The 26,171-nt window shown below is 40.4% G+C and overlaps 1 protein-coding gene across 3 annotated transcripts in view; it reads right to left on the reverse strand.

Moving 5' to 3' along the window:
• The window catches only part of USP9X (ubiquitin specific peptidase 9 X-linked), a 221,787-nt gene that overhangs the window by 142,661 nt on the left and 52,955 nt on the right, over positions 1-26,171 (reverse strand). For all 3 annotated transcript variants that reach the window (XM_050936447.1, XM_050936446.1, XM_050936445.1), the window contains 8 exons: positions 25,744-25,889; positions 25,361-25,440; positions 19,525-19,637; positions 18,453-18,671; positions 5,036-5,151; positions 4,461-4,712; positions 4,246-4,384; positions 2,148-2,300 (listed from right to left, as the gene is read on the reverse strand). In XM_050936447.1, the coding sequence (XP_050792404.1) occupies positions 2,148-2,300; positions 4,246-4,384; positions 4,461-4,712; positions 5,036-5,151; positions 18,453-18,671; positions 19,525-19,637; positions 25,361-25,440; positions 25,744-25,889 (1,218 nt within the window). The remainder of the gene's footprint in view (positions 1-2,147; positions 2,301-4,245; positions 4,385-4,460; positions 4,713-5,035; positions 5,152-18,452; positions 18,672-19,524; positions 19,638-25,360; positions 25,441-25,743; positions 25,890-26,171) is intronic.

The following is a 26,171-nucleotide window of genomic DNA, read 5'->3' on the forward strand; positions in this document are numbered from 1 at the left end:
CACCTCTCAACTTAGTATCTGTGAATTTTCAGCGGGGAAGCTTGTGAGCCCTTACACAAATAAACTGGACAACATCTGTCTGTCTGTCTGTCGATCAAAGAACCAGCTGATGGTAGTCATTAACACTTTCAATGCTACCACCACCCCCAATCCATCCTCCCAATACAGTTTAAAACACTGACACCATGAATGACTTATCTCCAGACAAAAAAAAAATGAAGAAAGAATGGCGGAGGAGGGAGCATGGGGGCCCACACAGTGCTCCTAGCATGGGGAAGAAGAATGTGGGCACACAGCCCATGGCATGTGGCAGAAAGGAGATATTGGCAGGCTCACAGCAGAAGGAGGGGAAGGAAGGGTAACAGAGCCCTTTGCATGAGGAAGAGGGTGGTGGTGGTGGTGCAGGGAGCCCCTGAAATAGAAGAGGGAGAGGGAATCAAGGAATGAAAGGAGACCTCAATGAACCCTGTGACCCTCTAGGTAAGGGGTTCTCAAACTGGAGGTTGGGACTCCTCAGGTGGCTGCGAGGTTATTACTTGGGGGGAGTGGGGGTCGTAAGCTGTCAGCCTCCAACCTAAACCCCACTTTGCCTCCAGCATTTAGTATGGTGTTAAATATATGAAAAAAAATGTTTTTAATTTATGAGAGGGGTCACACTCAGAGGCTTGGTATGTGAAAGGGGTTGCCAGTACAAAAGTTTGAGAACCACTGTTCCAGGTAATATGCTGTTTATTCCCACATCTAGATCATTAATGAAGGAAAATAAGATTGAGTCCGAACATCAATTCCCTCCCCTCATGACACTTGCCTGAAACTCAATCTGTTGCCACTGAGCACTAGTATTTGCTTTCAGTATTACTTCCCAAACCTACATGAACTACTTTTGTTTGCAGGAATTCATGAGATACTTGAAAATGTTATACTAAAAGCTAAATATTTTACATCTCCCAAAAGATTAAAGCAGCATGATTTCCCCCGTTCCCCACAACATGTGCTGGTTTGATCTTATCACTGTATTTTTATTCTAGTGCTGTAACGAGACACTCAATCTGAATCCTCACCTCAGTTCCAAGGAAACTGTGCAACTGTTAGACTCTTTCTTTTGTCCTTTTTTATTTTATTTTTTTTTTAAGAAATAAAGATGAGCACACTATTGACACTACAGGCTTTCAAGAGCAGTCACTACTTTTATGGCTACACCAGGTGTTTGGAATTCACTGTTTCACACTATTTCCTTCAGAAGCTTCAGAATACTCATTTGGCTCTCAGATTTATTGCACTTCATTTGCTCCAGTAATTTCTTCTTGTCTACACTTAAACGCTACAGTGGCACAAATGCATTGCTGCAACTGCACCATCATAGCACTTCACTGTAGACACTACCGACGCCCGTAAGAGAGGTTCTCCCATCTGCGTGGGTAATCCACCTCCTCAAGGAATTTTTCCTTTGAACTAGTGTTGTTTACACAGGGGGCTATGCCAGCCTAACTACACTGCTCAGTGGTGTGGATTTTTCACACCCTTGAGCAACATAGCTGGGTCAACTTAACTTTTCAGTGTCGATGAGGCCTTAGAGACTTCATGGGAAATGGTACTGTGTTCTCAGTGGAAATTAAAGCACTGTCCATAAAAGAAATTTCCCTTGTCCTTTACAGTAAAACTAGGCCAAAATAGTCATTTTAAATGGTTTACACTACTTCACCATTATCTTTAATTATCTCATCTTGTCCACTGGTGAACTAGAGAATCTAGAATCACACGCCGCTTAAAAAAATATTAATTCTTCCTCTGTACTATTTTTTCATCTGCGCTTTCAGAATTTATTACTTCCTGCCTAGTTAGTCCTGTCCATTGAACTTGTAGCACTTTTGAAAAGGCAGCCTGAGATCCTGGACTTGAGTCCATCTAGCAGTCTAAATTTAGCTTTCAAGATTTCCTCCTCCATTTCTTTTTGTACATACCAATGCACACCACCAGCAGCACAAACTCACAAAGGACCCTCCCCTCTACACGAAATCCATTACCCTTCTTCCTTATTTGATAACATTTATTCCACATAACAAACGGCATGAAAGTTGATTTAAAATTGTCAAGAGGTGCTATAAAGTAAGATCAATCTTGCTCAAGGCAGTAGTTTAATTCCTTACCTGAGCTGCCCAAATGTTGTCAAGATCTTGTAAAGTGAGGGCTTTTTCTTTGATGACAAAACGAAGAATCTTCTCTAACTTTTCTACATACTGAGGCTGATGAAGACTATCTCGTAATACAATCGATAAAATATTATTCTGCTGGATCCATTCCTAATTTTAATTAAAATACAATTTTAAAATATTCAAGTTTTTTCAAAAAGTAGATTATAGTTAACTAGAAAATATAACAGAAATCATTCTGTCTCTTATAAACGTAAGACTAACACACCAAAAGGAAATTTATACTTCACTTTTAAGTCCTAGAATGCAATACCACCTCCCTCCCCCCAAATCAGAGCAAGTCAGTACTTGATACAATTCTGATACTCTACCCATTGTAATACATAAGATTTTTTTTTCCTGCAGCTGTCTTTTGAAAGCAATATCAGCAATAATTCCCATGCTTTGTAGCTTCAGTGGAAAATGACACTTCACTACAAATGTTTTTCAAGCAAAGTGAAAGTAAACTCTGAACGTAAAAATTCTCATACAACTTCCAGTGTAAGGGGACAGGGGGAAGACTGAGCATCTACTTCTTCCAGGGATACACTTTTTTCCCCAGTAGCTTAGAGTCATTTTAGTGACTCCTGTCTAACATTTCTGTAACTCAATTGGTAAACTTATAGCATAGCATATTACATAACAAGAGGATGATTAAACACTGGAAAGCATCAGGGAATAAGCTATATTCTGAAAAAGGTACTCCTTAATCAGCTTCACCTCTTTAAATGCCTCAACTCCTACTTGAACTAGAGAAAAGAGTTCAAGCAAGATTTAAGAAGTGGAGATAAAAATTAAGATGATTTCAAAGGTAGCACTGACATAGCGCAAGGAACACAATGTAGTCCAGCTCTTTTGTTCAGACCGAGGCATCAGCAGAATGTCTGCTGAGTGCCAGAACCAAAAAGGAATGGAGTGAAGGTGACCATCCCTTCAGAGTTGCTACACTCGATTATATAACTAAAAGAGTCAATCTGGCACCTCATATAAGACTTGGACAAATAATGTTTTTCAATTATCTGTACTTCATATTTTCCAGTATAAATACATTATTTCTGTCAAAAAACTGAGTATTTCTAACAAGAGTCAATCCTGCTTGAGACACCTACTTCCACAGTTATGTCAAGAGCCCTTATTCATTTGTATAGTACATATAGCACAAATGCTGCATAATCCTGCCCCATAGCATTCCTCCTACAGATTATGAATTTCACAGCAGGGAAAAAAAGTCACTAAACTCAGAGCATGTGAATTTTTTAACCCCTCTCTCTCTCGCTAACAGCTGAAGCAATTACATCTTAAAACGCTGCATGTTGGAACTTGATAAAGGTTCTATTTCAGAGATTCCTCAAATCTATACTCAGGGACAAACCAGCACTCAAAGCATCTGAACGTATGGACTATATATTAAATTTAAAAATGATTATGAATCTATTTACACATAAAATCAGAATGAGCTGTTCTACCTGTAAAAATATATCTTTAGGTAAATTTATAAGAGTCTGCTACCACAAAACTATTCTATGAAAAGTTTTTCAAACAATTAGGACGCATACTGAAGACCCACATGTAGAGCAATCACTTTCAAAATTGAATCTGAATAGTTCTTTAAATTATCAACATTTCTGAGAAATTACTCATGAAATTTTGTATAAATTAATGTTATATTAATTATAGTGGTACAAGAGTGTCAACTTCAGTACACATCTATTTTTACATTCAATTTAAAAAAATAGTTCTTTTTAAATTGTGCTACAGCTTGCTACACAAGATCCACTTTGAAAATAATTTTCTGCAGCTCTTATAAATCTCTGAATACATTTTAATAGCAATCCTGATACAAATATAGTAATGTCAACAGAAAAGCCATAAAAACCCTTATGACATACTAGTAATGACTGTGAGTAATTAAAGAGTTAATTTTCAAGACTTTGGATAAAACCAGATGAGGATTCACAGTATGTACACATTACTTTACCTCTGAAGAATTACTGTTACATCCAAAGAAAAAAAAAGGTCTTTTAACATAATTCAGGGAAGAAGAACAAAAACTTACTGCCATTCTCTCTGCTGTAAGCCACTCTTCCTCTTCAGGATTACCATGCCGATGGGTATAATATGACACACTAGATATCACCTTGTTAACTTCATTTAGTGCATTCATTTTACCATTGAAAGAGGAAATTTGCAATAATCTGTAAGAGATATTAAGTGTAAGAATTGCAAAAAAATACAAAAAAAATTACCATTCCAACAGAAAGAGTGCCTTACCTAAGTATCATTTTTAACCTAAATATTTCTAAGTTTTTTACAGTTTCTTCTTGTCCTGGGACTCTTGAAGCTAAGTTCTTTAGAGATTTGATTATCATTGACAGAGCATCATTTTTGGCTTCATTCTTTGCTTCTTTTTTCAGTTCATCATCAGTTAAATTTTCTAAAAACTGTGGAACCATTTCTATAATTGGAAGGAAGTATTTCTTCACTGTATGTAGCGTTAGAAACTCATAGCATTGTCCAAATGGTCTAAAAACAATAAAAAACATCGGATGTAAAGTGAATACTTATCTACTTTTATTAAAATATTAGAATATTTTGTTCAGGAAACTTTTTTTTTTTTTTTTTACACACACACACACACACACACACACACACACACACACAAGTGAACAAAATAATGAAAGGTAATTCAGATTCCAGACATTCAAGAAAATAATACTTGATAGCAGACCATAGTACCCCTTTTCAGAAGACAAAAAATAAATGGATACTTGAAATCCTTGGCTCAATATTTGCATTTATTTTCAGTGAACATATCCCAAAAGGACTCTGCTTTCTAAGGAACTTACTTGATGAGAGCTGCAATTATCTGAACATTCAATGCTGAGCCACTCATAAAACGATCATGCAGGATCTGAAACCCATTTAATGTGCCAAACTTGTTGATGAGATCTACTAACCAACCCTGCAACACAATAAATTAGTTACTTCCTCATTTTTAAAAACTGATACCATTATAAAGTGCCAGAAATATAATATTAGTCAATACAAAATAAACATCACTTTTGTTTAGAGACTCATTATGCAACAAATATAATCATGTTTTTCTATTTATAAGGGTAACAAGTTACATATGATCCTACACAATCCAGGACACGCTGTTTCTGGGTTGTTCTGTTTGTTTTTTAAGCAGAAAGATAATTCTGTCTTTATTCATTAATAAACCAAATTGCAGGTATTGTACCTTTTAATTATTCAAAGAACTTTCTCAAATATAATTGAATGTGTATCCATGTATTCTGAGTAGTAAATTAACAGTAAGCAACACATTTCTGTTCTAATTTTGGTCAAATTAATTTAGCAGATACTGACTAAAGTGAAAAAGCAAGACAAAAGATTCATCAGGTGAAATCTGCCCCACTTAAATAAAACTCCCACCGACTTCAATATGGCAAGAATTTTGCCATTACTTATTTCCATGAGTGAGACTATTTGCACTAGGAAGCCCCAGAAGGATAATCAATTAATCATTTGATAATAAATGTCCAAAAATTGTAACACATGATAACATACATTCCCATTATTTAATACTTGGCCATGTACATGCATAAAATCACTTTCCCCTCCAACATCTATTCCTACCCAATCTAGTTTTACTTGTTGGTATAAGGTACCATTGAAACAGTATCAAATTCATTTTCTCTTATTGTGCACTGCAAATCAAAACTGCCTCTTTCCACATGAAAGCCCATTTTCTTCCAGGGTCATTTGCCTACCAAACCTTTTTTTCCTCATCAGATCATATGAAAGTTCAAATGTATCATATTCCAAGTCTTTTTCTGATCACCTTGTGTGATCACCAAAAACTGACAAATTGGGGGGGGCAGAGGAATGTTTGTTTCCTGTTCATCCTGAAGCCACTGGTTCCACTCAAATTAGCTTCCTATATAACAAACACTTTTCTCTGAAAATATGAGAAACATTACGTTTAACTTCGAAGTTACTGGAAGAGCAGATCAATTAAAGTTTGCTTTGATTTCTAAAAATGATAGAAATGTCTTGTTAGTAAACTGGCTAAACAAATATATTCCAAGACACTTGCAGTCTTTGAAACTCAAGTTCACTATTTGAGTTAAAGTCTGTATTATTTGCAATGTGTGCCACTGGCAATGAAAAAACAAAACAAAAAAAACCTCTTATCTCTAATTCTACCTCAAACTTAAAGGGTAGTTCTCTATAGATAAGTACACACTTATGGAGGAAGTAAATAATAATCCAAGTAATCTATAAATCTTCACACTATCGCTATTTTCTGCTTCAATGGTGATCCAGCATTTGGCTAGATGAGAGTTCCACCAAACCAAAAAAATCAATCTGAGTTGGCTGGCTTGAGAAAAATAACATAGCGCTTGAAACAGCTAGCCCATTCTGGTTAATCAGTGGTATACATCATACCATCATCCTCTCTATACCTGTTATTTCTATCTGGGATGACTATAGGAAAATGTGTGTCTGTTTGGCGGTGGTTGGAGGGCGGGGGCAGTAAACTAGGCAAAATGTTCATTAGACCATGGTTATTTTCCCTGGCCAAGAATTTGCACAGTTCTCTCGCATTTCAAATCATTTTCAGTTTGATGAAGTAACAGTTTGATACTTAAACCATACAGATGTTCTATGTTGAAATTTGAATTCCCAGATAGCTTATACAATGTGGTTTCATTTACACTCAATACTTCTCTAAGGGAATAACTTCTTTGAATCTGGCAAATACACAGCTAGCAGCATAGTTTAAGCCAGACACTTTCCCAAAAGATGAATTTCTTATGATATTAAGGAAGTGTTTGGTTTAATTAAAAATAATACTGTCCCATGCGCTACTTTGTGGCACTTCCAGTTTTACTTCTGTAACAAATCAGTTATCCACTGTCTTCTGTGCAAAATGCTCCATGGCCAGTGCAAAAAGTTAAGGATACCGCAGACACTCCTGCTGAGTTTCACTATATAAACTATCAGAGAAAACAACCCTATTAATTCCCATAGTAGTTTTTAGCATGGAAATAAGACCAGTAATCCACTTAAGAAAATAAGGGACAATGGGTAACAAAACTTTTAAATAAAATATTCCACTCCAACCTATCAAACATCTTCTGAGTCAAGTGATCAAATAAAATTACTGTTTTAAGATCTGGCACTATGAATGATTTATAGATTCAACAGATTCCAAGGCAGGAAGAGGCCCTTGTGATCATCTAGTCTGACCTCAAGTATTGTATGAGCATTATCTAATACTTGCCTACCCTTAATGAATCCAGTTTGATCCAGATGTATGTAAACTAACAGTCTGGATAGGAAACATGGAGACAGTATTTTTGTTAAGATTTTAGTATCATGATTTGATAACTGCATGTGTACAATCTTTTCCAATCTTAGAAAGAACCCACAACAGTGGTGTCCTTTATAGATGGAGGGCTCATATACACAGTGCAGCAATGCACACTATGGGGTGAGAATTCTAAAGTGCACAAAAGTCGAGCACTAACTAGCCTGTGTAAATTGTGCACACTAGCAAGGACTGCATTGGCCAGCTAGTGTACAACATAGTGTGTTTTAGAAATCACACCCACAACACGCACTGCGGCACCATGTAGACAAGCCCTAAGAGATCTTTCCCTAACAAAACGGTACTAAACATAGCCCCTGAAGGATCTCCTAACACCTCCTTCTATACCTTGTAAAATTAAGATGGACAGCCATAAGACCATGAAGTTTACCCCTTTTCTTGCTGACTAGTGGCTCTGTGACCACCTCCTATATAATTTCTGCATTCAAAGTTTGCTTACAAAACTCATGGATCTGTGGCAAAGCTACTACTTCCAGATATTTTCAAATAACTTCAGACTATGGAGGGTCTGACGTATAGGGGTTATTCTACGAAGCATCAAAAGCTGTACATATTTCATTAAGAGTAACTAGCTGCTGCTGATCATTTTTAAACGGTGGGGGAAAGCCCCGAGGTTTCTAATCCTCAGGTTTTCCAGCCAACAACTTACTGCATGTATTTCCTTTTTCATTTAAATTTCTGCTTTGTATACTTGAGGGCTTTTTCAGTGATGTCTGTGGTCATGAAATTCAGTTTTATAGCTAATAGTTTATGATTTTAAGCCTATATGAATGTGCTGCTATCTCCATCTCATGTTCCATTTTTCAGGTTTGTGTTTAAAAAACAAAAAAAAGATGCTGCTTATCAACTGACTCTAAATGTTGCTTTACCTACCTCCCACAGAAGCTCCTTCTTGAAACTGGCTTTTTTCACACATTTAAAAGTACAATAACTCCTTACCTAACGTTGTAGTTATGTTCTTGAAAAATGTGACTAAGTGAAACAATGTTAACCGAACCCAATTTCCCCACAAGAACTAATGTAAATGGGGTGGGGGTTAGGTTCCAGAGACTACTTTTTTTTTTTTTTTTTAACCAGATAAAAGATTATTTTTCTCTCTCTCTCGCACACACACACACAAAGTATGTTTTAAACAAACAATTTAATATTGGTACACAACAATGATGATTGTAAAATCAGCAAAGAATCCTGTGGCACCTTATAGACGTTATAGACCCTAACAGACGTTTTGGAGCATGAGCTTTCGTGGGTGAATACCCACTTCGTCAGATGCATGTAGTGCAATGATGATTGTAAAACTTGGTTGAGGTGGTGAAGTCAGAGAATGGGATATTTCCCAGAGAATGCCTTACTGCTAAAGGATGAACTGGCAATTGGCTGAGCTCTAAAGGGTTAGCCCATTGTTGTTAATGTAGCCGCACACTCTATAAGCACGAATGCAGGGAGGGGAGACAGCATGGCAGACAGACACACACACCATGTGAGAGAGATGTGCAATGCCCCTTCAAGTACGCTGACCTCCCCCCTCTAAGTACATTGGCTTTTTAAGTAGATCAGGAAGTTGAGACAGCAGCTGCTACCTCTGTCCTGAGCCCAGTCATGTCCAACTCCTGCTCTATGGAGATGGGGTAAGTGGGGTGCAGGAGAAGGGGGGAGGGAGACACCCTGACATTGGACTCCTTTCTCCCGCCCAGCAGACAGGAGACTCCGGGGAGCAGCTCCAAGGCAGATGGCAGGAGCAACACATGGTAGCGGGGGCAGGGACAGCTGAACTGCCTGGCAATTGATAGCCTGATGGGGGACTGCTGGTCCACCCTGGTTCCGACACCCCACCAGCTAGCTTCAACAGGCTGCTCTTCTGTAACAGTAAAGGGGGAGGAGGAATTAGCAGGAGGAAACAGGTTTTACTTTGTGTAATGACCCATCCATTCCCAGTCTTTATTCAAGCCTAATTTAATGGTGTTCAGTTTGCAAATTAATTCCAATTCTGCAGTTTCTCATTGGAGTCCGTTCTTTAAGTTTTTTTGTTGGAGTATTGCCGCTATGAGGTCTGTAATCGAGTGACCAGGGAGGTTGAAGTGTTCTCCGACTGGTTTTTGAATGTTATAATTCTTAAATCACTATAAAGGGCTCTTAAAACCGATTTCTGTACTCCTCCCCGACGAGGGGAATAGCGCTGAAATTGGTACTGCCATGTCGGATTAGGGTTAGTGTGGCCGCAATTCGATAGTATTGGCCTCCGGGCGGTATCCCACAGTGCACCACTGTGACCGCTCTGGAAAGCAATCTGAACTCGGATGCACTGGCCAAGTAGACAGGAAAAGCCTTGAGAACTTTTGAATTTCATTTCCTGTTTGCCCAGCGTGGAAATCTGATCAGAACGGGTGGTGATGCAGTCCCAAATCCAAAAAGAGCTCCAGCATGGACCGTACGGGAGATACTGGATCTGATCGCTGTATGGAGAGACAAATCTATTCTATCACAGCTCAGTTCCAGAAGACGAAATGACAGCATTTGAAAAAATCTCCAGGCTATGATAGACAGAGGCCACAGCAGGGACTCAACACAGTGCTGTGACACAAGCGTAACGAAAAGCCAAAGAATCAAATGGACGCTCATGGAGGGAGGGAGGGGTGACTGAGGACTCGAGCTATCCCAGAGTTCCTGCAGTCTCTGAAAAGCATTTGCATTCTTGGCTGAGCTCCCAGTGCCTGAAGGGTCAAAAACATTGTCGCCAGTGGTTCAGGGAATGTGTTATCAATTTACCCCCCCACCCCCTCCTCAAAGAAAAGGGAAAAAAATCGTTTCTTGCCTCTTTTCAACGTCACCGTATGTCTACTGGATGCTACTGGTAGATGGGGTGCTGCAGCGCTAAACAGCAGCATCCTCTCCCCTCCCCTTCCCCGGTGGCAGACGGTACGGTACAATATGACTGACAGCCGTCTTCGTCATCATCCTGAGAGTGCTCCTGGCTGGCCTCGGTGAGGTCAGCCGGGGGCGCCTGGCAAAAATGGGAATGACTCCTAGTCATTCCCTTCTTTAAGCTTTGTGTTCTGGAGATTCAGTCCTGGCAGATGGTGCAATAGGGCTGGTAATCATCCTCATCATAGTAGCAGGAGGCTGTGCTCCTCTCCCCCTCACTCTTTAATGAGTAATGGAGATGTCCTGCCTGGAATATCATAGCAGCTGGAGGCTGCCTCCCCCTCATTTTATCTCACTAAAAAGTCAGTGTTTCTTATTCCTGCATTCTTTATTACTTCATCACACAAATGGGGGGATAACTGCCATAGCAGCCCAGGAGGCGTGTGGGAGGAGGGAAGCAACAGGTGGGGTTGTTGCAGGGGCACACTCTAGAATGGTATGCAGCTCATCATTTCTGCGGGATATCTGGGGCTCTGACCCGGAGCAGCTGTGCTCTCTGGGTTCTCTAGTACACCTGCCCCATATTCTAGGCAGGACTGACTATTTTTAGACAAAACAAAGAAGGGAATGACCTGGGAAGTCATTCCCATTTTTGTCCATGCGCCTCCAGCCAACCTCAGCAAGGCCAGCCAGGAGCACTCATGACAGCAGTAGACAGTACAATATGACTGGTAACCGTCATCGCCAATTTCCAAAGCAGCAGACGGTGCAATAGGTTGCCGTCTCTGCTACCTTGCAAAGGCAAATGAATGCTGCTGTGTAGCACTGCAGTACCGCCTCTGTCAGCAGTATCCAGTACACATACGGTGACAGTGACAAAAGGCTAAACGGGCTGCATGGTTGCCATGCTATGGCGTCTGCCAGGGCAATCCAGAGAAAAAGGGCGCGAAATGATTGTCTGCCGTTGCTTTCACGCAGGAAGGATTGAGTGACGACATTTACCCAGAATCATCCGCGATACTGTTTTTGCACCATCATGCATTGTGATCTCAACCCAGAATTCCAATGGACGGGGGAGACTGCGGGAACTATGGGATAGCTATGGGATAACTACCCACAGTGCAACGCTCCGGAAATCGATGCTAGCCTCGGTACATGGACACATACCACCCAATTAATGTGCTTAGTGTGGCCGCGTGCACTCGACTTTATACAATCTGTTTTAAAAACCGGTTTCTGTAAAATCGGAATAAACCTGTAGTGTAGACATACCCTCTGATAGTGTGGCTGATGTGATTAGGTCCTATGACGGCGTCCTCTGAAGAGATATGTGGACAGAGTGGGCCACTGGGTTTGTTGCAAGGATAGGTTTCCTGGGTTAGTGTTTTTGTTGTGTGGTTGCTGGGAGTGGATGGGTCATTACACAAAAAAAAACCTATTTCCCCACGCTCATTTCCCCCCCTACTGTTACTCACACCTTCTTGTCAACTGCTACAAATGGGCCATCCTGATTATCACTACAAAAGTCTTCTTTTCTCCTGCTGATAACAGCCAACCTTAACTGATTACTCTTGTTATAGTTAGTATGGCAACACCCATTTTGTCATGTCCTCTGTGTATGTATCTCTTGTTACTGTATTTTCCACTGCATGCATCCAGTGAAGTGGGTTTTAGCCAACAAAAGCTTATGCTCAAATAAATGTTAGTCTCTAAGGTGCCACAAGTACTCCTCATTCTTTTTGCTGATACAGACTAACACGGCTACCATTCTGAATCCTATCATCTATGGTGTTACTAGTAACAAAGGTAAGGAAAAATGAAGGTTGTACACCTGCAACCAGAATTCTGAAATGCTTCTCCAGAGTCACATTCTTGCAATGTGCCAATAGTGTAGCTTGGACCAGTGGAAACTTCTATTAGCAGTGCCCTTTAGAGCACCCTTGCACCTCCCAATGTTCAAAAGAAGAGGCCATAAAGGGGGCAGGCCAACTACCCCAGTTCCTTCTAGTGCCTCCTCAGATCTGAAGTTTAATTGGGACTCTGAGATAGAGGGGAAGGTGAGTGAGGAGCATGAATGGGCAAAGGCTCATCTCGAAGAACAATAGTTACAGATTAGTAACCTTCACTTCTCTGAATGGCCTCTGCACATTCCCAACTCTTGGGAGTTAGACAGACAGTACTTTGATTAATGGAATGAGGAGGCCCAGTTAAATAAATATTGTAATATTGATTTACCAAATTGTGCATCTGAAACAGATGCACAATCAAAGGAATAATGTTTTGTGAAAGTATGACTCCAGATCCAAGAGCAGCTCTACAGATTTCTAATATGGGAATATGTCTAAGGCAGGCCCTGGAAAAGGCCTTTGCTCTAGTTGAGTGCTCTCTCAGCCCTTCTGGAAAACGAAAACAGTGCATTTATAACATTCTTCAATATAGAGTCTAACCTACTTAGAAAGGCATTGGGATGTGATTGCTTTTATTCTCTCCTCATAAGAGAAAAATAGTCCAGGTGATTTCCTGTTTTCCTTAGATCTATTAAATGGAAGGCTAATAATGTTCCCTTAGTATCCAAGGTAAGGACTTCACTTCCTCTGAGTTAGACCTAAGGAAAAACACTGGCAAGTTAATGGGCAGACAATGTGGCCTACTGACTAAAGCACTGGACTAGGACTCTTGAGACCAGGATTCTAGCCACAGCTCTGCCACGTGCCTTTTTGCCTCAGTTTCCCCATCTGTAAAATACACAGATCTACAGATGAAAAGTGCTGTGTAAGTATTTTTTATTTAGGGACTGATTGAAATGAAATTGTTGCTACAGTAGGGACAAATTTTGGATGTGGATGAAGAACCACTTTATCTTTGTGAAAGGCTGTAAAAAAAGGGGGGGGGGGGAAGTCGTGAGAGCTCTCTCTCTTACCGGACATGATAGATACACTAAAAGCAGTCTTAACTGAATAATTAAACAAGGAACATTCTCTCACGGGCTCAAGGGGGCTTTTGTGAGCTGAGTAAGTACTAAATTGAGGTCTCATGTAGGTGGAGGTTCTCTAAACTTCATTAAACCCCTTCGAGAATCTTTACTGTACCATAGGTGAATACAGTCTTGCCTGATGGAGCAGTGATGAGCCACGATGGCTGCAAAATGTACTTTCACCAACAACATGATTCCATTCTATTTAACATACTTACATGGACCCCATTACCATAGTATGTAAGGCCTGCTCTACACTTAAATTTAGGTCAACATATCTATGTCCATCAGGAGTCTGAAGAACACCACACCATAGCTATGCCAACCTAGCCCCCAGTGTAGGTGCAGATAAGTCAATAAAAGAATGCTTCCCTCAACCTAACAACTGTCACTCGGGGAAGTGGCATTCGTATAACAACAGAAAAACCCCTTCCATCAGTATAGGCTGCATCTATATTATGGGGTTATTATAGCATAATTACAGTGCAATAGCTATACCAGTACAGACCCCACAATGTAGACGCACCCTTACAGTCTCACAATCGTTTACTGTATTCATTTTTACACCACCACTGTCAAGTGAGGAAGTACTACTATCTACATTTCACAGATTGATAACATATTAAATGACCCACCCAAGGTCACACAGAAAGTTCGCAAAAGAACAGGGAACTGAACCTCTCTCCCTCAGGTCCCAAGCTAATGCTCTAATCAGTGGACCATCTTTCCTATTGAGTCTCAAAGATTTCAAATCAAGTATGTATAATCTGAATACTAACTGAAGCTGGGTTTATGGTATTACTGGTTGCCCACAAAAATAATCTTTTTCACTTGTTATCATAACAGATGAGATAGTGACTTCCTAAGTTTAACAGAGTCATGTACTTTTACTTAACAGGACAGTTCTAACTCTGTCAAAGTCATATGGCCCATGCTGTCAAGCGGATCCAGATGACAAATCTGACCTCTCTGCTGGGCCAGTAATTCTGGAATTGCAGAAAGAAATAGTAAATTGTCCTGTGATAGTTGTAGTAATCGCTTCTCGGCCTTGTGGCTGGGGGTGAAAACATTACCTAAAGTTGTATACTCCTGGGGGAATTCATGTCCCCCGCAGATTTCTTTGCTTCTCCGCAGAAAAATTACTTCTGGTGGGGAAGGAAATGGAAGTTGCAAGAGTGGTCAAGTGCCCCTTCCTGGTAGTGCAGGCAGGTTGGTTTGGGAGCCCTGAGCAACCAGTAGAGACGTAAATCACCACCGGAAAGGGGGGTCCATGTGAGAGAGAGAGACAGACTGTCCCTCCCACTCGCTATTGCGGAACACTTGGGATGGAGGGGCAGGGCTTAGGGGTGTTTCTGAGGAGGTAGGTGTGGGGCAGGCTCAGTCCCCCGGCACAGAGCAGAATATAGCAGCATCTCTGCTTAATGAATTATTTTCACTCTCTCTGTGAATTCCTCCATGAGTATAAAACAGGTGTAAAAGTTTTACGGCTCCTTTACGTTTCCAGAGTGGTATAAAAGACAGTATTGCCTTATAAATGCTTCTGGTGCTTTTGTGATTAGGACTGGTCTACACTTTTGGACTGAAAAAATTTCCTCTCAAAATGTACTCCATGAACCAGGGCTTTGGAGCAGAGCCCAGAGCTGGAGCACGGAGCAGCTCCGGAGCAGTGGAGCTGTAGGTTTTTGCCTGGAGCTGGAGTGGAGCCAGAGCACAGCTCCAAAGCCCTGCCATGAACTGTTTACTGCTGACCTTTCTGGAGATGCCAATATAAATTGTGTGTTTAATTTACCTGCCCTCATTTGCCTTTGTTGTAACACTCAGCATATGACTGCATATGTTTGTTGACTAAAGTCGAAATAAAGGGTGAAACCTAGCTACATTACTATTAGGCAAGGGAGGTTGCTCTCTACTCCCATTCTCTACCCAGTGTATTGTACTTTAAATAAAATTACTGAAATAATTGAAACCAGAGTGATTATATTGTGTTATTTTGACAAAATGTGCAGAATTTTGCAGAATTTTAAAATTGTGTGCATAATTTTTAATTTTTTGGTGCAAAATTCCCCCAGGAGTAAGTATATCTGAGAACTACTATTGTCTTCCACAGGATGGGACAATCAAAAATCTTGGTTTTTCTTCAATTTCCCTGAGAACTGTCAGAATTAGATGAATTTGGAAAAAGAGGAACAGAGAGAAGAACTACAATGCATTCTCCACTCTAGTTCAGAAGAAACATTTGAGATAGATTGATTGTCTGCTCCTGCTCTGGAGCAAAACCAAATATTGGATATTTGGAGTTGTATTTTGTTGTAAATAAGACTCTCTCTGGATAGCTTCACACAACGATATGGTGTTTCTGAGTGACCAACTCATGCTAATTATGCAAGTCTCTGCTGAGTTGATCTGACAGTATATTGTCCTTGTCTGTATGGTGGACAGCAACAGGATAAATCTGGTGCATTATGCACCATTCAGAGAGAATTTTGGCCTCTTTGCACAGTTAGCTGGAATGTGGTCCCGCTGCTACTTCATGTGAAATATGACTGTACTACTGTCAGTAACTACTTGAACTATTCTGTGAAGCAGATCAGTGAGAAAGGAGCAACATGTTAGGCTCTGAATTCCTAAATATAATTATATGGAGCTTTTTCTCCCATAAACTCCAGTTCCACACTCTAGACTGAAAGAGTCAGAGGTGGCTATGAAAGACAGAGCTGGGTTGTTGAATGCAACTCCTTTGAGGACATTGTGATGTGCAGTCCACCATATGAGGGTTAGGGACACATCCTAGGTAGTGTCAAATTCATAAACATGTTGCCTATATTGGCATATGTAGCATCTTGCTAGCCAATGCTGTAGAAGCCTCATCTTTAAATGAGCTTATAGAGTTACATATGTCACTGAAGTCATAATGTCCATCAAACTAAGGGAGAACACTGTTTGAAATGAGTTTTCCTGTAGTACTTCTATTGCTATAAACAAACATTTTTAAATATCTGTCATCTGGAAAAAAAACTATTTTTGAGAGTCCATAACATCGCTAATAAAAACTATAATCTGGATTGGAAATTGTGTGCCTTCCACTTTACCTTGAACCCCAGTGTTTGGAACAGAGTCATGACTGTGTCATATCTTTTGCCAGGTCCTTCTATGAGGATATCTTAACGAGCCAATCATCTAAACAAGCAGACATGGATGCCCTACATCGCAAATGTGCTGCTTCCATTGAAAGGTCCTTTGTGAACACGCAAGGTGCTATAGACATGCCAAAAGAACATCTTTGTATAGGTGATGTTTTCCCATACCCAACCTTAGGTATTTTTGATGTGAAAATCTGAGATATGAGACTAGGTACCCTCTAAATCAAGAGGTCCCAAACCAAGCATGGGCAGATAAGAAAAAGATGATCACAGGTAGGATAAGGATAATAATTTGAACTTTCTGAAGAGTTAGCTTCCAAAGGTCTGAAAAGGGTTGGGAGACATTTATAATTCTCTGATATCAGCAAATACATTAAATTAAATCCCTTCCCATGAAACTCTTCAGGAACTTCCTTTATGGCACCTGACACTACTAATGAATGAGCTACATGTTAGCAAGTTCTTGTGAGAAGAATCTCTGAAGAGGACAGGTAAAAGAATTGGCAGGTGAGATAGTGTTGACTTGAACAGGATAACTGTTAGAGAAGAAGATGCCCCTCCTCCGCTGTTCCCCCTCCCCTGCAGCTTCAGCTCACTGCGCCACCAGCGCAATGCTCTGGACAGCAGAGCTGTGAGCTCTTGCCGGGCAGCACAGCTGCAGAGCTGCGGCCTGCTCAGTGCTCTGTGCTGCGCGGTGGCATGGCTGGCTCCCGCTGGTGGCATGGCTACCTGTCCTGGTGCTCTGGGCAGCGTGGCTGTAGTGCTGCCAGCCACCGGTGCTCCAGGTAGCATGGTAAGGGGGCTGGGGGGGTGATAGAAGGCAGGGGAGTTCGGGGTGGTGGTCAGGGAGCGGGGGTGTGGATAGGGGTTGGGGATTCAGAGGGTGGAGAATGGGGGCACCAGTCATGAAAGAGGGGAAGTTGGATGGGGCGGTGGGGGGCAGTCAGGGGCAGAGGTTCCAGGAGCGGTCAGGGGACAGGGAGAAGGGGTGATTGGATGGGGCATGGGTCCTGGAAAGGCCATCAGGAATGAGAGGAGGGGTTGGATGAGGCGGCGAGAGGCAGTCGGGGTGGGCGTCTGGAGGCACTATGGGGATGAGGGGCGTAGATGGGGCAGGGGTCTGGGGGGCATCAGGGGACAGAACAGGGGGGGCTGTATGGGGAAGGAGTCACAGGGAGGCCGTAAGGGGGTGAGAAGTGGGGGGGGGGGGGTTGTCGGATGGGGACGGGGTCCGGGCCATGCCTGGCTGTTCGGGGAGGCACAGCCTCCCCTAACCAGCCCTCAATACAATTTCAGAAACCCAATGTGGCCCTCAGGCAAAAAAGTTTGCCCACCCCTGGGGTAGAGGCATGAGAGGATTCCAATGGGCACTACTACTAGATGGTGCCACTGGGTCCAAGGTACACCATTACCATATCCAAAGAACATGAATGTGTAGACGTCACTCAAAGAATAATTCTATTTTTGACAATATGATTTTTAAGCAGATGATGCATCTTTACAACCATGTTACACCTACAAAATCAAAGTGGTATGAAAAAGGAAATCCCGTCACTCTAGCAATGACTTCTGGCCAACTAAAGCAGTGGAACGGACATTCCAAATACAGCTATGTCAGCACTGATCACTGGTGGGTACATCACCATGGGAACCCTGACTGTGGAGCAAAGATTAAATACGTGAGGAAGAAGGGAAAAATACTGGAGACGCTCTTACAGTCACAAGATTTAATCAATTATCAAAACAAAAAGCAGCAAGTGTTATGTGGCTTTTTCCTCCTAAACGATTTTTTTAATTGGATACGGAATGATTTTATTTAATTAAAAATATTAATATGGACTTTAGTTTTAAGGTTTTGGGATTTTAGTTTGAAAAAAATATCAATTTACCTTTGGTGATCGTGGGTCAGGAGGACGGGCATAAAGTTCATCTTCAGCCAGTTGAACTCCCGCAGGAACTGTTTCAGAGGGACGGGTACCATTGTAGAGATGAAATTTGCAATGAGGATTTAAGGCCATTGCAAGAAGTTCAAGAAGAGGAAACCAATCTTGGGACAGCTTGGCCACACATAGCTCTACTAGACGGTGAGTGTTGTTAATAATACACCTCTATTAAGAAAAAGATATTTAACCGTTTTGGCAGTTGACTGAAATGTAACAAATTACAAACTGTATTACTGCATTCACAGAAGTAAAGTTACAAAATTGCTTTCTTTATAAACCTTTGTCCTTCGCTTTTTCAAAAAAAGTCATCTGAGCTGAACCTTTCATGCCTATTTTCATAATTGGGGAGGAGGGGTTAAACAAAAAACTGAGCTAATCTTCTCAGTGTCTGAGTTATCAGTGGTAGGAGAAATATGTATTTTTTTCTACTTCAATTTTTTTCCAGACTTATTTACTCACCAGAAACTCCACAACCTCAAATTTGGCTAGTCCTTAATGAGAGGAAAATTTTAGTGTTTAAGAAGTTGTTAATCAGCATGCACAAATCAGCAAAGTTTCTAAAGCATTTACCAAAATATAAAGACAAAGCTCCATGCCCCTGAACTATATAATTACTCTGGGGAGTATAAAGGACTACAGATATGTGTCCAGCATAACCAGGAGCCCAACAAGCGGTTGCACTGATTAACGCAGGAGGGGGACCTTGATACCCCATCATACCAGGCCCTAAGTTTGATTTCTTTTCAACCCAAACTTCCTCCTAGCTCAAATGTGATCTCCTACTAAACCACTCTCTCTCTCCGTTCACTACTCGCCCTACAGGTTGGACCATGAAACTGTGAGGAGTGAAGGGAAGGAAGGAGGAAATTTATTTCTCATAAGTCATGGAGTTGTGGAGAACTGGCAGAAGGAAGCTGATTTTCAAAAATTGTTCATGGCTGCAAATAAGCAGATGGCCTCTGCAGCTCCATCACTGTTTAAACTTACTTGCTTTTCATAAAATACAGTACAAACTTACATGAATCTCAAACTTCCAGCCGCTCACTGCCTCATCTGTAAGGATTTTTGTGAAAGATATTGTTAGCCCATCTCGAAAAAATCTCTGACATGCTTCACTTTTAACATCAAGGCCTGTTTAAAAGAGAAAAAGGGAAAGATCAGTTAATATACTCCATTTTACTGGTTCTCTACAATGCTCACTTAACATTAAAAATAATCATATTTTTGGACTTACACTTTTCACATCCAAGAACTTCAAAGTGCTTTACAAAAAATGAAGATTTAAAACATTGTGTAGGGTAGCTATTACCAAGCTCCTTTTATAGACTGAAACAGGCATGGGGGGAGGGGAAGGGGAGTTTGCTGATTTTCTTACTGGATAGATAGTGAATCAGTAGCAAAACTATGAATGAAACAGCAGCTCTGACTCCCAGTCCCCTACTTTAACCACTAGACTGCTTTCTCCCTATTTTTAGATCTCAACTCCTAATATTCAAACAATTTCAATGTACATTGAAGGGTTTCTCAGTTGTAGATATTTCCTAATAAAAGGAATATAGCCATGCAAACTAAAAAAAAAATCATTTGAATGTCTGAAAGTGTCAAAATTCAGTAACTAGACTTTAAAATTGCCAATTAATTTTCCTTTCTCCCAGCAAATTTCACTTAATATTTCAGCTTCAAAGTTTTCTTTAAATTACAACGTAAACTTTAATTTGGTGAAACTGATTAATTCCAAAACATTATTTTTAATAGAACATCCTTTTACATAGTAGGTCCTATATTTGAATTGCTTTAAAAATTGTAAATATTTTCTGCTCCCTTGAGACTTAAACAGTCTTTTGGTCATGTCAAATCAAGAATACAAAACCACACCCCTTCCACTTCTTTTTTTGTTTTGTACACACTTGCCTTTTGTCTCTTCAGTTTGCTGTTAGTGATAAAAACCAGCTTGCAGGGTACATAAGCAGGGCCATATTTACAACATAGACACTAAATGCCCATCCCTAGGGCCCCACATCCTTGAGTCATGCAACTGTATCAAAACTTTGGATTTAATGTGGGGGGTGTAGCTGCCCTCACAGTTACAAAGGAAAATTGTGAAAACATGATCAGAGTGCAACAAATGCATAGAGATTTGCTCAGGTCTGCGAGAACCTGAAACAATGGCTCTGAGATAGGTGGACTTTCCCATACATCTCAGAGCAGTGTTAATTCTAAGACCCACCCCTCTGGTAGGTCTCACCAACACTATCCCAGCAGAAGACTCTGTGTGGCAGGGAAAACTAGAGTTGGCCCTGCTCATTCACCCAAAAAGATACAAGCACCTGCAGGGGTAAATACTAGAGGGCCCCCTTGTGGCTGCCCCTGCCTCTCCAGGGAACAAGAGGAGGGGAGAAGCCTAATGCTGTTCCTGCACTGAACTCACTCCAAAGCAGTACCTGAGAGCTACGCTAATGAAGGAGAAAGTGAAACTGACCATCAACTGAAACTGACCATCAACAAAAACAGAGAAATTGGCCATATACAAGATAAAAAAAATACTGCGCTCTTTCAGTTGTATTAGTTTTCAGGGTTACTTGAAACAATAGGCCTCAGATTTTCACACAGAAATGTGATTTTTAAGTTGACGCTATCCCTTTAAAGTTCATTTTTCATTTGAAAATAACAATTCTGGGGACAGAAAATACATTTTCAATATATTGAGTCACACATACAGTGAATACAACAGTCTGCAGAAAACGAGTTCAAACATTTTCATTCAAGGTAATCAATGGCCTGTATTATACAGGAGGTCAGATTAGATGATCACAATGGTCCCTTACGGCTTTATCTACAAATCCATGAAAAGAGGAATTACACAAATATAAACTATCACATTAATAACCTAGTGGTTGTATCCTGCACTGTTATTGTGCAGGACACATTTCATTTTCAGTCCTGGAATCACACTCCTTATGCAATATGACATGCCCAACCTCAGGAAACAATGACCAACCAACCACAGGCAATACTGAGAACCCAGAAAATAAATAATTCCTGTTCTATTCAGTCTAGATGAATAATGATCAAGACATGTGACTTCAAAAGAGTAACAGAGAAGAAGATACAAGTGTGGGAACAGGAATTTCCCTCCCCCGACAATTCAACAGAAATTCAAAGAGCCACCCAGAAAGAGTTAAATTCAGGGAGCTGGCAGTAACTCCTATCTGAGTTGCCTAATACCTTCCATTATAAAATATTCTTTAATTCTTGTGATCTTTTGTGAGGAACTAACACCTCCACTGCAGCAGGTATTTGAAATTCATCAGAAATAAAGGGTTGAGTTATAAGTTGTTAAAACCTGAAATTTCCTTTCCTCTTACTTGCACTACTCAGAAAAATTTTAGCAACATGAAAAAATATCTGAACACGAACATTATAAAGAACTAGGCCCCTACTACAAAATCATGAGCAGAGACAGCACACCCCACAATGGGAACACCTGTCAGACCAGCTGTAGCAGGGGTTTTGTTGGGGAAGCACAGTATACATACATACATATATATATACACACACACACACACACACACACGTGTATATATATATATATATATATATACACACACATATACACACACACACACATATGTGTGTATATATATATATATATATATATATATATATATATATATATATATATATATATATACACACACATATACACACACATACATATACACACACACACACACATATATATAGTGGAGTAACTGCCACTATTCAAAAAAAATACTGTCCCTGGTTTTAGTGATTTTATAATTATTTAATAGTGAGTTGATAGGTACCATTCTGTCAACAGGTTGCTTCCCCAATCTCAGAAAAATCTCAGACAACCACCAGAGTGCCTCAACCATCAGACTGCCAGTACCACAAAGTATTTAAATAGTCCAGTCATCCTCCTCCTATGTTTCCCTCAAATTAGCAGGAGATAATAATACCAATACAACCACCTCAATTTATATAGCACTCTTCATCAGCAGTTCTCAAAGTCACTTTATAGAAAAGGACTCAGATGGGTGAAGTGACTGGCCCATGGTCGCACAACAGGACAGTGGCTGAGTCAGAAATGGAACTCGGGTCTTGAATCCCAGTCCAGTGCTCCATCCACTAGGACACATGGTTTCTCAAAAAACATGCAACAACATAAATAGCTTTGTGGTGTAATAATCTAGTGGACTTCCAAAAGATATTTGGTTCCTCTGCTCTAAACTTCTGGCGAGCCACAGATCTCAGCGCAAAATTACATCAATGACAATATTAGGACCACAGTTATCTTTCAATTTCAATCTCTTCTACCAGCCCTCATCCTCTCTGTATCCAGTCCAGTAGATACCATTTGGATTTAAAGAATAAATCTACATATGGGTGGTAAGGTACCTAAACTCACATAATCTCACTGAAAACAACGTACATTTCCCGCAGATTAACAGAAAGGTTACATAGTAATAATAATCATTTTTGGAATATATTGCCCTTGCATTTCCACACTTTCAAAGTTCAGGACCATTTAGCAAAAGGGTGCCCCACTTCAGAACAGGCACGCACCTCACTCATAAATCTGACTGTTCAGAGTTATAAAAGGGACAAAAGCCTCAGCCATCTTCCATTACTTCAGCGAGTGGGGGAAGATAGGAAGCATGCACATACAGGCAACACACTTAACAACAGTTTCTGGCAACCTCTCTTTCCACTTGTGGGAAAGTAACTTGCAGCATAAACCCCAAGGGTGGAATGACCAGTGGTAATGAACAGCAACTGTAGAACATATGCCTAAAATTGATATTAGAACTAGATGTTAAATTCAGCAATAGTATTGCTTAGAACATATTATATGAATGGAGCTCCAAATTGCAGCTTTGCAGATCTTCTTCATAAGGGTAGGGAGATGTGTGAAAAAGTTCCCAAATTGATAGTTAAATTTGTTGCCTTTGGTGGAGTGTGTAGGTGTGGTCCGTAGAGCAGTTGAAGAAGCTGTCTATATTTATTTGTTTATTTGCTACACTACTGATGGTACTGTGATTTTTTAAAGGCAGACATAGCTGCCGCCAACACCCAAAAAACTTCTCCTCAAACTCGAAACCAAAGGATTTCTTCCTATCAGTGTGCTGCAGCAGCAGACCCAAAGACGTAGCTAGCTGCATCTTTCAAATTTTTCTAAAGATGGCATTTGTATTGCTATTGAACAAACTTGACCTCTTGAGATCTTCTATGCTCACCTGAAGATTTCAGCCAGGCACACACATCTACCAAAAGTCAATGGCAACGGCAGTCCCAGATGACAGATCAACTGCACAATAAGGCCTTGGCTACAATGGCACTTTACAGCGCTGCAACTTTCTTGCTCGGGGGTGTGAAAAAAACACCCCCCTGCGCACTGCAAGATACAGCGCCGTAAAGCGCCAGTGTAAACAGTGCCGCAGCGCTGGGAGTGCGGCTCCCAGCGCTGCAAGCTAATCCCCACGAGGAGGTGGAGTACGTGCAGCGTTGGGAGAGCTCTCTCCCAGCACTTGCGCTGTGACCACACTCACACTTCAAAGCGCTGCCGCGGCAGCGCTCTGAAGTTTCGAGTGTAGCCAAGCCCTAAGACGTGTGCATCATATCCTACCTTTGGTCTACACTGCAATAAAAGACTCACCACATGGCCATGGCTGGACCTGGGTCTGCTGATTCGAGCTCCCAGGGGGTCAGGCTGCAGGGTTATAAAACTGCAATGTAGAAGTTTGGGTTCAGGCTCCAACCCAGGCTCTGAGACCCTGTGAACTGGAATTGCCTCAGAGCCCGTTCTTGAGCCCAGACATGTACATCGCAATTTTTTGCCTTGCAACCCAAGCCCAAATCAGTTAACCCAGGCTCTGAGACTCAGTGCCAAGTGATTTTTATCACATTGTAGACATACTCTAGATATTTCGATTAATACAATTTTTTCTCCAGCAGGTGCTTCAAAAAAGATGACTAACACTCATACAAAATAATTCCTGCAGGCCAGAACTGCCTGCTGACAACAACCTTTACTCCTTGGCAGTTCTAGGAGTAAATATTTATCAATGAGGTCAGTTCCTCCTAGTCCAACAATCCAGAGGTAAAGAACAGGCAATTTTAAATTTCAATAAAAATATATTTAAAACAATACTATTCTTCCTCTAAGGCACCTTAATTCACCAACTACTTTCTCTGTGACTTTACAGATCTCTCATCTATAGGACCTGGAAAGATTACTTTGATGAGGTTGGGAGAAGCATGTAAGAGACATTTGTCACTCTGACCTAACAACATGTTGAACACAAAGAACACAATCTTGAGGGGAACTGTCCTAAATCCAGGTAAGCTAGATAAGACAAACAAACAGTCATCTAACTATATCATTCTAATTGTTTTGGGTCACAGTTTCTAATTGTTCCAAATCTTGTTTTCTAGTATTATCTAAAGTGTCTAAACGTAGATTTTAAAGACCTGTTTTTAGCAAGTTATTTGTCAAAAATTTTCTGAGAAAAAAAATTAAACCTCAAAGTTAAAATATAAGAATGTGTCAGGAAAACAGATCTGATCGGGTCTGATATGCAAGTAAAAATACAGAAAACAAGTGGGATAGGACCAATAAGACTTATATAGCTATGGGCTCAGTGTTCCCCAGTGTGTGTGTCAAGCTATGCTGTTTTCAAAAGATCTATGCAGCTTTTCACGCTAGTCCAGGTTTTAGGAAGCTTGGATCTCAATTTATTAAACAAATAAAGCTCCAACAGGGATACAAAGGACCTTTAAGGAGCCAGATTTACACATTCCTCTAGCAACCATTCATTATATTTTCAACTTACCTTTTTTACTAAGATCAATAGCAGCTTCTAGAAGAACTTCTAACTCCCCTTTCGGCAACACAGGAACAACCCATCGAGGTCTGAATTTTAAAAGAAAGTACTGAATTTTAATTAGGTTTCTGAAAAGAAATTAAAACATATCTTTCCCTTCATTATGTCCTCAGGCTAGATTTACACTTTTATCCTATTTTTAACCCACTAAAGAGGGATCATCTTTAGGAAAAAATCGTCAATCCCCATCTCTTTTCTTATTTTCCCCCCAATCCGCAAACATGCAATCTAATACATGAACACAAAGAAAGACGCAGAAATTTTGATGGCAATGTTAAGAGATTTTACCTATAACTCACATGATAAGAAAGGATGAATCAATCTTAAAATACCTGTTGATCATGTCATCCAACTTTGCCAGATCTGTGTGTGGAAATGCGGGCTCCTCATCTTCAAGTTGGGGTGGGGCATCCCCTTGACCCTGCTCATCAGGAGGGGTAGCTGGAGAATTCTCATTGGAAGAATCAGGTGAAGAAGTCTGAATTAAAAACATTTCAAGGATTTAAATGAAATATTGTATGCACAATATTCATCCTATTTCTCGGATACTGTAGTAGATATACATCATTTACTCTTGGCTTCCTTTTTTCCCTTTAAATTTCATTTGAATTTTGAAAGCCAGAGAACTTCAATAAAATGTAAAAAAAATCTTTAAAAAACCCCCAAAATATGACTATTTAAAGCTTTCAGAATTTCTGAACTAGAATTATTTATTAGTCCAATTAAATATTTTCTAAAAACAAAGCTAGTTTCCTGGAAG

The sequence above is a fragment of the Gopherus flavomarginatus genome, chromosome 1, assembly GCF_025201925.1.
Source record: "Gopherus flavomarginatus isolate rGopFla2 chromosome 1, rGopFla2.mat.asm, whole genome shotgun sequence".
In the NCBI taxonomy this organism is placed as follows: Eukaryota; Metazoa; Chordata; order Testudines; family Testudinidae; genus Gopherus; species Gopherus flavomarginatus.